The sequence below is a fragment of the Sus scrofa genome, chromosome 10, assembly GCF_000003025.6.
Source record: "Sus scrofa isolate TJ Tabasco breed Duroc chromosome 10, Sscrofa11.1, whole genome shotgun sequence".
NCBI classification, from domain to species: domain Eukaryota; kingdom Metazoa; phylum Chordata; class Mammalia; order Artiodactyla; family Suidae; genus Sus; species Sus scrofa.
Genome location: NC_010452.4, coordinates 39356159 through 39369810, shown reverse-complemented (window position 1 = coordinate 39369810; position 13652 = coordinate 39356159). Strand labels below are relative to the sequence as shown.

The following is a 13652-nucleotide window of genomic DNA, read 5'->3' as shown; positions in this document are numbered from 1 at the left end:
CTGTGCTGTGTCTTTTCCTTTAAGACATCTGTAATGGGGTCACAAGCCTCATCTGTTGTAACTAAGCAGCTGATGAATTGCTTAGAGTTTGGGGTGAGGGGCAAGGGCAATACATCTAGTTTTACAATAAAGGGTGAATTTTTATTGTTAACTGTGAAATTTTGCTGGGGGGGGGAGGTGGTGTCCAGGATTGAATTATCCTCCGCCCCTTTTTTAACTGAAAACGTGTGCTACCCAAATGGCTTCCACTCTAATGACAAGTTATGTCCAGGGTTGTAGAGCTAAATATTACTGATGCAAATATTACTGCTATATTTGTGAGTAGGACAGACTGTCACTCACTATTGTTTCTCGAGAAATTTGCATGTGAAAAATACATAGAGAATCATTCATTATGTTTTCAGTGGCAAATATAAAGCAGTGAGCTTTTTTAAATGTGTCAAGTATTCATTGTGAAGTAGTCAGTGTCTTTCTTGATAGCGTCTATAAATCGAGAAATAAAACTTTGTATCATGTCAGCAGGATGTTGATAGAAGCTTTAGGTCTGGAAAGCCATTAAGTTAAACTTTGGGTTAAAATACTTTCTCAATGTACTTTTTTTCTTATGAAAGATCTTTTAAAGAAACAGTTTGTCCCTTACTCTAAGCTATTTGCATTACCGATTGATTCATAAAGTTATATAAAACTTATATCTAATTTGGAACCTTTGAAATAATATATTTTTCTGGCCAATTCACCTCAGATAATCAAGAAATGTAGTTTTTATGTCAGTTTTCAGGAAAAAAAAAAAAACTGAATGGCCATCTAAGCCAGCAATATTTCTCCTATCTGTGGCTAAATACTACGTGTGTTTCACTCCCCTTGAGGTTAAAAATCAAATGAATTTTGATGTTCTTTATCTTTTTTCATCTGCTCTGAGTTTAACATCACTTTCTGAACAAAGCCATGTTTGTAAAGGATATTAAGTTTTGTTTGGCCTTTTTCTCAACTGCAAGTACTCGATGGACCTTAATGCGAGGTTATACGCCCTGGCCTGATTGATATATAAACAGAAGACAGATGGTGTAGAGATGACTCTGATGATAATTCATTTTTCAGCTAGTCAAGAAGATATTTTGATTACAGTGTGTTTAAGTAATTATAACACAGTCTGCAATGTTAGTCTTGCTCCGAAGGGAGCACATGGAAAACAAGTTACGTGTTATTCGTGCCTGACAAAGGATGCACTGTGGTGCAATGATTTTAATTCCTAAGGCTAGATTAGGGCTGGAGGAGTTCAAAATATGTCATACCGTACGGTAAGTCAATTTAACACAGACCAAATAAAAAAGGTAACTGCACCGTTTTGAGGCATAAATATTTGTTTTGGAAAGTATTTAGATGTCACTATATGAAAGAAACCAGTATTCTTACATTTAGTAACAGCCTGTGTACAGCTAATTTAAAAAATTACATGGCTTGATTTTAAGTTTACGTGCATCGTAATGGTCACGGAGCTTGCTTTCCATGTCAGGGGTTGAAAACTGACCTCAGAGAGCTGGCAATTCTGCAACATGTTGTGTCCCTGCTGTTGTTACAGCTTTGAAAAAGCACCTAAGCAGAATGTCCAAAGGAGAAAAAAATGATTAGAATTGTGTGAATAGATGGGCCATTTACATTTTGATTTTCACATGCTAATTACAGTTTATCCTTGTGGTGTTTGGTTTCACGATAGGATAATTGATCGCTTAGACGGAGTGCGTTTGTTGTGGTCCCTCCTAAAAAACCCACATGCTGATGTGAAGGCCAGTGCAGCCTGGGCTCTCTGTCCCTGCATCCAGAATGCAAAGGTAAGAACAGATTGCAAATCAATCCATTCTAGAATCTCTAAGGCCATACTGAATAATGTCGTCCCCTGGTCATTAACTGCTTTTCACTTCTTTTTGGTAAGAATTATCTGGGAGAAAAGAGTGCTGAATGTTTGTACTAAACTAATTTTTTGAGCAATACCATTCTCTGTCTTTTTTTTTTTTTTTTTTAAGGCCTCATGTGTGGCATATGAAAGTTCCCAGGCCAGAGTTCAAATTGGAGCTGCAGCTGCTGGCCTACACCACTGCCACAGCAATGCTAGATCTGAGCCACATCTCTGACCTACACCACAGCTCATGGCAACACCAGATACTTAACCCACTGAGAGAGGCTAGGGATTGAACCCACATCCTCATGGATACTATTTGGGTTCGTTACCTCTGTGCCACAACTGGAACTCCTTTTTCTGTCAATTTTTAAATGTAAGGTGAAGCTAGGCTAAGATGGCTGTGCTTACTAAGTTGTGCCTGGCTGGTGCAGTTGAACCAAGCACCCCAAGTAAATTAGGGTGAAGGAAGGTTGACTGTCTTATCTCTTGGGTAAAGAGAAAATTGTTGTATTATTGCTACTTTCAGAAGCCCAAGATGATATCTATCTTATTTATAGCCTAAAGTGCTACAAGGAACGATCACTAATTTTTTTGTTACCTTGGAAATGTCACATAATTTCATGTGTCCCACTTTTTTTTTCTCTGTCAATAATGACTGAATATAAAACCTATATATAAAATTTTTGCATGAAAAAAAGACTGAACTGGAAGTTTCTGAAGTCTTTTAGCTCTTCATTGGTAAATTTTATTATTTTCTTTGAAGATCTCTTTTCTGTTATCTTCATTTAAATTTTTTTTGATGAGTTCAGAGATTTCTCTTTAAGATCCTTGTTGCTAGAGATATTTCTCCCTGGTGAGTATTTTTATTCAAAGCATTTAATTCCTATAAGTTTAACACACCTCTGGATAGCTTACTAAATATTTGTGATTGGAAGTAATATTTTATAAAATGCGAATTGTTCTTTTTTATGGCTGAGTAGTATTCTATTGTGTATATGTACCATGTCTTCATAATCCATTCATCTTTTGATGGACATTTAGGTTGTTTCCAGGTCTTGGCTATTGTGAATAGTGCTGCTATGAACATAAGCCTGCATGTGTCTTTTTGAATTGTAGTTTTGTCTGGATATATACCCAGAAGTGGGATTGCTGGATAACATGGTAGTTCTATATTCAGTTTTCTGAGGAACATCCATACTGTTTTACATAATGGGTGTGCCAATTTACATTCCTACCAACAGTGTAGGAGGAGTCCCTTTTCTCCACACCCTCTCCAGCATTTGTTATTTGTAGACTTATTAATTATAGCCATTCTAACTGGTGTGAGTTGGTACCTCACCGTAGTTTTGATTTGCATTTCTCTAATAATTAGTGATGTTGAGTGCTTTTTCATGTGCCTGCTGGCCAGCCATAAGTCTTCTTTGGAGAAATGTCTATTTAGGTCTTCAGCCCACATTCTATCAGTTGTCTTTTGATTTTTCTTATGGTTTCCCCATTTGCAACAACATGGATGCAACTAGAGATTCTCATACAAAGGGAAATAAGTCAGAAAGAGAAAGACAAATACCCTATGATATCACTTATACGTGGAATCTAAAATGTGGCACAAATGAACCTATCTACAAAACAGAAACAGACTCATAGACATGGAGAATAGCCTTGTGGTTGCTAGGGGGGAGTGGGGGAGTGGGATGGACTGGGAGTTTAGGGTTAATAGATGCAAAGTATTACATTTAGAATAAATAAGCAATGAGGTCCAATTGTATACCATAGGGAACCATATCCAATCTCTTGTGGTAGAACATGATGGAAGATAATATGAGAAAACAGAATGTATATATAATGTATGACTGGGTCACTCTGCTATATAGCAGAAATCGATACAACATTGTAAATCACCTATTGTTTAATAAAAAAATTTTTAAGTGAATTGTGATATATACTAACAGTAGAGGAGATATTATAAACTGATGGAACCATTTTTTTATAACAACAAAAAAGGGAAAAATAAAAACACCTCAAATGTCAAAGTTATCAGGGTTAAGGATTCAACATTGTCATTGCAGTGGTTCAGGTCACTGCTGAGGGGTGGGTTCAATCCTGGGCCTGGGAACTTCTGCATGCCATGGGTGCAGCCAAAAATAAACAAACAAACAAACAAACAAAATCCTTCAAATGTCACCCTACAAGAAAATGGACAGTAAGATGATAGTAAAATTGTAATGCAAAATTGCAATGTGGCAGCAAAAAATTGAATGTATTTCAGCTGTGTGCTTTTCAATATTGATTCATCTCATAAACATACTGAGCAAAATAAAAACAAGTTTCAGAAGCAGATATACAATATAATTCCTATTATATAAGGTACAAAATTTTTAAAATGCAAAGTGTAAAGAATATTATTTAGGTAACAAGAAACAAGCTATTGGCGAAAGAATTGCTACATGTCCTTGAAGAATATCCCCATTAGTTACTTGAACTAATCAGCCCAGTCCCTCATTCATAAATATGAGCAACTGAGGGTCACCAAGTATTTAGGGAAGGCTAATGGTATTAGAGACAAGCTAAGATTAATAAGCAGAACCAACTTTAGGGGAAACAGGTAAAGAACAGAAGATCACATTAAATTTTTAAAATTAATATCCTCAGAATGACCCGGCCAGAACGTCTCAGCCCAAAAAGCCTAAAAAAGAAACATTTGTAGATTAACAAAGGGCTTTTGGAGGAGTTCCAGTTGAGGCTCTGTGGATTAAGAACCCAACAGAGTGTCCATAAGGATGCAGGCTCGATCCCTGGCCTTGCTCAGTGGGTTAAGGACTGTTGTTGCTACAGGCTACTTACTGTGTAGGTTGCAGAGGCAGCTCAGATCCAGTGTTGCTGTGGCTGTGGCGTAGGTTGGAAGCTGCAGCTACAATTCAAACTCTAGCCGGGGAAACTTCCATATGCTGCAGGTGCAGCCCTAAAAAGAAAAGAAAGGGCTTTTGGAAATAAATATATTTGGCAAAACAATAAATTTACTAAAAGCGACAAATTCTGGGTTATGTGTGGTCCTGGGATATGACTGAGTAATAACCTGGAAGAGGAAGTCTGGTAAATAACTAAAAATGTAAAGTAAAAAGAAAGTAGGACTTGCAAACACACAGAAAGAAAGAGGGCAGTTGAAAGCGGGGAGGGTTCTATAAGCTGAAGAGGTGAAGAAGGATTTCAGTCTCTGGATTGAAAAGATCTACTTTGTGCCAAACAGGAAAAACAAATGTATCAATTCCTACCCAACAAATTCAAATTCGAGGTTTCCAGAAATTAAAGGAAAGGGAAAAGTTATATAAGAGCAAGAATCACACCAGTATTAGACTTAACATCATTCACAATAAATTCTAAAAGAAAACAGGACAAAGCCTTTACTGTCTTTTGAGGAATCTACTTTTGGGGGTTCCTGTTGTGGTGCAGTAGAAACAAATCTGACTTGTATCCATGAGGATGCAGGTTCCATCCCTGGCCTCGCTCAGTGGGTTAAGGACCTGGCATTGCTGTGAGCTGTGGTGTAGGTTGCAGATGCAGCTTGGATCCTGTGTTGCTGTGGCTGTGATGTAGACTGGTAGCTATAGCTCTGATTCAACCCCTAGCCTGGGGACTTCCATATGCTGTGAGTGTGACCCTAAAAAGCAAAAAGAAAAAGAAAAAAAAAAAGAAAGAAAATGCTTTTTACCTAGAGTTCTATATCCTGCAAAACTAGCATTTAAGTGAGTATAGAGTAAGGACAGAATAAAGACATTGTTCTTTTAGAAATTTTGGGACTCAGGAAGCTTATCCCGCATGAGTCTTTTCTGAAAAAATTACTTTAGAATGTTTTCCAGCAAAACAAAAGATTCTGAGAAAGATAATAACATGAGTTCTAGAAATAGTGATGAACAAATAAATCATTAGGTTTTATAGCTAAATATAAATTTGTGTTGATAATAGAGCTTTCAAATCTTAGCAAGTTACTAAAAAAGAATTTCTCTAAAGTAATGGCATATCCTACTGCATAGCACAGAGAACTATATCCGGTCTTTTGGGATAGAACATGATGGAAGGTAATATGAGAAAAAGTGTGTGTGTGTGTGTGTGTGTGTTTGTGTGTGTGTATGTGTAGTATGACTGGATCACTTTGCTATACAGCAGAAATTCACAAAACACTGTAAATCAACTATACTTTAATTAAAAAATGTAGAAATCAAAGCCAAAATAAGTAATGGCATAAAATAAAATAAAAGCAGATGTTATTATCACAGTAACAAATCTGAATCTAAACTACCAGATGATTCAGAGAGAGCATTAGGTACGAAAGGTGACTAGGTCAAAATATACTCAAAGTCTTGACTTTTCCTGGAGAAAGATGTTAAAGATACTGGTTAAGTCTCAGTTATCACTGAAACTGTGAATTTAAATCTAGAATCGAACATTATCGTGGATGAGATACCATTTTGTACAGTTAACATCTCTACTTAGTGTGGTTATTATGTTTCAATTGCTTCCTTTATTCTTATGGACTTCAACTCCAAATCTGCTTCTTTATCTGGATTTAAGATATATTCCAGTATGTCATATCATTATTCTTGCCCAGGATTTCGGTCTGGAATATCCTTTCTTTTTGGCTAGCATCCTACACTGAACCACACCCAGGCTTTAGCAACAACACATCCTGTCTGTTTCAGCCTCAGGACCTAGTCTAGATCCTCCATAAAAAGCTCTATTGGCACCACTTCTGAATGCCCCCCACTGCCTCCACTTCTAGCACTTAGTGCCTTTTTTTAATATTTTAGAAATGTTTTCATTATAGTTGATTTACAATGTTCTGTCCATGTCTGCTGTAAATCAAGGTGACCCAGTTAAACATATCTATACATTCTTTTTCTCACATTATTCTCCATCATGTTCCATCACAAGTGATTAGATATAGTTCCCTGTGCTATACAGCAGGATCTCATTGCTTATCCACTCCAAATGAAAGAGTTGGCACCTACTAACCCCAAACTCCCAGTCCATTCACTCTCTCCCTCACCCCCTTGGCAACCACAAGTCTGTTCTCCATGTCCTTGAGTTTGTTTTTCTGTAAATAGGTGCATTTGTGCCATATATTAGATTCCACATATAAGTGTTATCATATGGTATTTGTCTTTCTCTTTCTGACTTACTTCCCTTAGTATGCGAATCTCTAGTTGCATCCATGTTGCTGCAAATGGCATTATTCGAACTCTTTTCAGCTCCCTTCTAACCCCTCCCAGGGGCCATGGATCCATGCAGAATTCTGCTTGTTCACTTCTTTATAAATTTCTTTTGTATGCATTTTCATTTGGATAACTTGAACATCTGAAGAATTGTGACAAGGAAGTGACACAGGCAGGCAGGTGATTAATTAGGCAATTACAGTGATTCAGATGAAAGTGACTTTGACCTAACAGAGGGACAGTGTGGGTGAAGAGGAAGAGCCAGTGTTAGAAAGATAGGGAAATAGAATCACGACCTGGTGAGTTATGGGATATTGGCTGGGAGAAGGCAATTGAGAGCAAATTTGATGTTTTGTTTTTGTTTTCATATTTTAACTTCGACAATTAAGAATTAGTAACCTCGGAGTTCCCGTCGTGGCGCAGTGGTTAACGAATCCGACTAGGAACCATGAGGTTGCGGATTCGGTCCCTGCCCTTGCTCAGTGGGTTAAGGATCCGGCGTTGCCGTGAGCTGTGGTGTAAGTCGCAAACGCGGCTTGGATCCCGCATTGCTGTGGCCCTGGCATAGGTTGGCGGCTACAGCTCTGATTCGACCCCTAGCCTGGGGACCTCCATATGCCGCGGGAGTGGCCCAAGAAATGGCAAAAAGACAAAAAAAAAAAAAAAAAAAAAAAAGAAAGAAAAAAAAGAATTAGTAACCATTAGCACCAAACTTGGGAAGAGCACAATTTGGGAAGACGTTGGGGGATTTTCTTTCATCCAGGTAGGGCTGTCCAGTCATTTAAATATATGAATCTGGGTGTCAGAAGAGAATTCTGGGCGGGAAATGTTTATGTGGGCATCCTCAGCAAACAGGAGCTAGTTGAAGTCTTGAGGGCAGATAAAAGGCAGAGTGTGTGGAGTAAACCAGAGCAGGCCAGTGACAAAGAAAAGTCACAGGCGAAGACCTGAGGAGTGAAGAGATAACCAGGAGAGGGGATTCCACGAAAGCCAAGGAAAGAAACACATCCCAGAAAGAGGAGGAGAGGGTGGCAGTATCATTTCCCCCAGAGGTCACTTACCTTTGAAAACTGAAAAGAGGATATTAGGCATAGAAATGAGGAGGTCATTGGTCATAGATGTTTTGACTGAGGGGTGGGAGTTCAAGTCCGGGGGTACTGGGGTGAGAAATGAATTAAAGGGAGAAATAGACACAAAGAGGATTCTTTGTTCTTCGGGAAGCTCAGCCGTTAAGAGAAGGAGACGATGTGAAATCCAGAAGACAGTTGAGGTTGAGGGAATGATTAATTTGGGAAAGGCGTGAGAGAATTGGAGAGGTCGATGTACGTAACAGGTGGAGAAAGAAAGGAGGGAGGGAGGAAGGAGAAAAAGCATAGCTTGCACTGTTCCTTAATCTCACAAGCACAGTTGCTCCGAGTAGAATAAAATACTTGGCGAGCACCAGGCAAAAGGGAAATTCTAGAATGCATAATTTCGGAGGGTAAGTCTTGTGAGAGGAAGAACCTGTGATAAGAAATACTAAAAAAGACAACTTCTTAATTCATCCAGGCAACAAGCACATGACCAATCTCCTGTCTGTCTGTCTGTCTGTCTATCAAATCAAGAAATGACAAAATTATCAAAGGGATCTGGATTAATACTCTTATGTGAATTTAAAAAATTGAAGTCACATTTTTCTTAGCTGACAGTAAGTATAATTAAGCTGATTATTTCAACAAAAGGACTGGCTTTTCTGATTACATGATGTAAAAGACATTTCCATAAATTGAATCAACTGGCTATGCACAGTCAAAATTTTGATGTCACGTATATCACAAAAGACATCTTTTATGACTAAATTTCTGATGAACATTTTTAGAAGTCAGTGGGAAATAGATGAAGAGGATGCATCTCTTTTCAAAAATGCTTTGAGATATGCGGACAAAAATTTTGTAGACTGTGGGTCTAGTATACCAGATCTGATTCTTGAAATGGGAGAGAAGGAAATTTGAAAACATCTTTCCTCAAGAAAATACCCTGACTTGAAAAGCTCTTGTCTTTCTGAAAAATCCTATTTTCCAGAATCAGAAGGTGAAATGTACTCCTCAAATATGATAACCATTAGCCACATGTGGGTTTGGGGCACATGAAATGTGACTAGTATGACTGAGGAACTGCATTTTTAACTATTAAGTTTTAATTATTTTAAATAGCCATATGTAGTTTTGGATAGCCCACATCTAAGATATGCAAATAATGGAGAGTTGTTTTTGAAAAGTAACTGCTTCAAAGAGTTCTAAACCTCAAGAATTATATAAATCATCATTTGATTATATGTTCACTATGCCAATTTTAGAAGGTTTTATGAAACTTTTTTTTTTAGCACAAATTTTTTTTTTTTTGTCTTTTTAGGGCCACATTCACGGCACATGCAGATTCCCAGGCTAGGAGTTAATTTGGAGCTGCAGCTGCCAGCCTACACCACAGTCACAACCATGCAAGATCCAAGCCTCATCTTCGACCTACACCATAGCTCACGGCAACTCCCGATCCTTAACCCACTGAGCAAGGTCAGGGATCAAACACACATCCTAGTTGGGTTCCTTAACTGCTGAGCCATGACGGGAACTCCTGCAGGTACTATTTTGATTATAACAGGGGAGGCTCTCCAGGTGTTGGGGAGGTAGATAGGAAACTGTGCTGCCTTTAGCTCAGTTTTGCTATAAACCTCAAACTGACCTAAAAATAGTCTAGTTAAAGAAAAAAGCTTTAAAAAATATTCCAAGTGTTATTATTTAACTTAAAACTTGTTCAGTTTTGGAAATTTTGAAGAAACTTTGAAGTAAAATTTACCCTTTAAGTTTTGTTTCAGTTACTGTTTGCTGTCTTTAATGACAGAACTAGAAATTAAAATTTAAAAATATAGTTTTCAAAATTCACAAAACTAAACAAGTGAAATAAAATGTCTGTAATGGAATTTTTAAATTTTGAAGCATTTTTACTTTTGGAGTAAGTTCAGAAAGAAACTACACTAAGCCATTTGGGCCAAGCTATAGCTATACTGGTTTTCGTAAGCTGTAGACAACATTTTATATGTTATGGATGAGTCCTTTTCACATTAAACCAAATTAATAATTAAAATCCATGAAACATTAGTTTGTTTTTTCAATACTTACACCCCAAATTAATCACAAATCAAGAATAGAAAAGACTTCCTTTTGTGTTTCAGTCAACATTTAACCTATAACATAATAATCTCAGGGTTGAATGAGTTTTTAATCTCACTTTCACCCATGTTTTACACCCAAGGAGATACAACCTCTTGTGTTACTTCTCTTGGCTTCCTTTGGGTAAATGTGAAAGAGCCCCAGAATGTAAAATGATGCTGAAGAGGAACATGTTATAGTTTTAATAATTAGTAGTTGGACTGGGTCTACACTGCATTTACATTTAAATTTTCTTCTTGCCTTGGAGTTCCCGTTATGGCTCAGTAGTTAACGAATCCGACTAGGAACCATGAGATTGCGGGTTCGATCCCTGGCCTTGCTCAGTGGGTTAAGGATCTGGCATTGCCATGACCTGTGGTGTAGGTCACAGATGCGGCTCGGATCCAGTGTTGCTGTGGCTCTGGCGTAGGCCGGCGGCTGCAGCTCTAATTCCACCCCTAGCCTGGGAACTTCCATATGCCGTGGGAGCGGCCCAAGAAATGGCAAAAAAACAAAATAAATAAATAAATAAATAAATAAATTTTCATCTTGCCTTGAGTTTCATGACAATACATGAATATAGTACAATTAAAAGTTAGCAATGATTTAATGTCAAATAATTTCATTACGTGTGTCAAATAATGTCATTAATTCAATCACATTTAGTTAGTACTAATTGTTTGCCAGACACTGTGCAGGTGCACATTACATTTGGTAGGCCTATTTATTTTTTGCATCTTAACATAAATGCATAATATTTATGCAACTAAGTTTCCAGTGTTAAAAAAACAGGATAAGGGAGTTTCCATTGTAGCTCAGCCGGTTAAGAATCCAACTAACCTTCGTGAAGCTGATGTTTGGATTCGCTGGCCTCACTCAGTGGGTTAAAGGATCTAGCATTGCTATGAGCTGTGGGGTGTAGGTCGCAGACGTAGCTTATTGCATTGGCTGGGGTGTAGGCCTGCAGCTGCGGCTCCAGTTTGACCTCTAGCCTGGGAACTTCCATATGTCACAAGTGCAGCCCTAAAAAGACAAAGACAAAAACAAAAACGAAACCAAAATGAAACAAAACCAAAAAATACAAACAAAACAACCCCCCCAAAAAAAAACCCAGGACGAGGTTAAATGAAACAAAACTTCCATTATTTGAGTCTTTCTAGAATGTTCCTTCACATAGGAAGATACAATAACGTTACCTCTGACCTCTTGGTAACAATTTGAGCACAGTTCTCCAGGGATGTGTTTTATAACTGACATCGTGTCACAGATTAAAGGGCAGCTTTTTCTCTTCCTTGGTGGTACATAAAACATCAGCGCATTTTACCATCCGCTGCCATTTTGATAAACTGAGAGAATATGGGTAAAGACACTTGTAAAAGTCTGTATGCATGGAGGTTATGTACGTGTGAAGCTCTTTTAGGATCTCATGTGTCTTATTTTACATTGCCATCCAAAACTTAACCCCTTGATTATATTCCATTTGGCATCTTCAAGTAGCATTTTGGATATTCTTTTGTGTTAGATGAATTAACCTTGTTTTCTAATAAGATTATAAGTTCTGACAGAGAGGAGAGGCAGGAAACAATTTTTGAATCTACCGGCCATCCAGCTTGCAGCAAAATAACAGAACCAGAAACGCTCTTGCCAGATCTTCTGGCTCATTCTTTCCTCCTCCTCTTCTTCACCCCTCCCGGCTTCAGGTAAGTTAATGACTCGGCTTTCTAGGGAAAAAATTTCCTTTTATTTTGTAAGAAAGCATGTTGGCATTTTTCACATAAGATGCTATTTCAAGTCACATTAGACGTATTAACTTATGAATCATAGGAGTTGGCATCATTTTGAAACACATAACTTCTTTGTCAGGGTTAATGGCACTGACAGTACCACCACAGAAACCAGCCATTGTCAATTATGGCTAAGAGTCGTGCCAACGGGAAGAAAGCACAAGGCAGGCCTTCAGACAAGTTATTGCTCCTTCAGGTCCCTGCCACCGCCTGTCAGCATCCTGAAATCCAAGCAGGCTGTGTGTGCGTCCACGTGGAAGGGATATGGTGGGGTGTCAGCTGTTCGAGACAGATGTTATCCATTTTTTTTATATTGTTAACAGCATATACGTGAGAACACATTTTCAGATCTGTTAAGAAAATGAGATGTGAAAATTACTTCAAGCAAATGGATTGCCTCTTTTCTTGCTAGGAAATATTTAAAACTACCTTAGTGAATGAGCTAGGCAACAATGTCCTGGCATCAAAGATTTTAGTAATGAATTGTGGGGTAATTGTGACTGATAAGAGTCACAGTGTAAGTCGGCATTGTATTGCATTGTAATTATGTTGTAGTTAGATGTAGGAAACAAATGGAATGTGGGATTCTTTTACTTTTTAAGGTATAGTTGATTTACAGTGTTGTGCCAATTTCTGCTGTGCAGCAAAGTGACCCAGTCATACATATATATACATTCCCTTTCTTATATTGTCTGCCATCATGTCCTATCCCAAGAGTTTTGATACAGTTCCCTGTGCTATACAGTAGGACCACGTTGCTTGTCCATTCTAATGGAATACTTCATATCTACCAACCCCAAACTCCCAGTCCATCCCACTCTCTCCCCTCTTTCTCTTGGCAACCACAAGTCTGTTCTTTCATCTATGAGTCTATTTCTGTTTTGTAGATAGGTTCATTTGTGTCATATTTTAGATTCCACATAGAAGTGATATCATATGGTATTTGTCTTTCTCTTTCTGACTTACTTCATTTGGTATGAGAATCTCTAGTGGCATTCACATTGCTGCAAATGGCATTATTTTACTCTTTTTTATGGCTAAGTAGTATTCCATTGTATATATGTACCATGTCTTCCTAATCCATTCATCTTTCAATGGGGATTTTTGTAATAAGGCATATTGACATTTTTACCAGGAAACCAGTGTCTCAACTAGAAATCTTTTTGGGGGGCAGGGGGGAGGGGGCGGCAAACACCTGCAGCATATGGAAGTTCCCAGACTAGGGGTCTAATTGGAGCTGTAGCTGCTGGCCTACACCGCAGCCACAGCAATGCCAGATCCTTAACCCACTGACCAAGGACTGAACCCATGTCCTTATGGCTACTAGTCAGGTTCGTTAACTACTGAGCCATGAGAGTAACTCCTCAACTAGAAATCTTAAAATTTTCCTTCATTTGGGAGCAAGTCAGTATATTATAGTTTTTGATTACTTATCAGCAATAAAAGAAATGTACTAAGTGAGAAGTTCCTGTCTTGGTGCAGCAGAAACGAATCCAACTAGGAACCGTGAGGTTGTAGGTTCGATCCCTGGCCTCGCTTAGTGGTTTGGGGATCCAGCATTGCTGTGAGCCGTGGTGTA

At 38.2% G+C, this 13652-nt stretch overlaps 1 protein-coding gene across 13 annotated transcripts in view; it reads left to right on the top strand.

Annotated features, from left to right (window-relative positions):
- The window catches only part of ARMC4 (armadillo repeat containing 4), a 186674-nt gene that overhangs the window by 93286 nt on the left and 79736 nt on the right, over positions 1–13652 (top strand). For all 13 annotated transcript variants that reach the window (XM_021064726.1, XM_021064716.1, XM_021064712.1 and 10 more), the window contains one exon: positions 1715–1829. In XM_021064726.1, coding sequence (XP_020920385.1) covers positions 1715–1829 — 115 coding nt within the window. The remainder of the gene's footprint in view (positions 1–1714; positions 1830–13652) is intronic.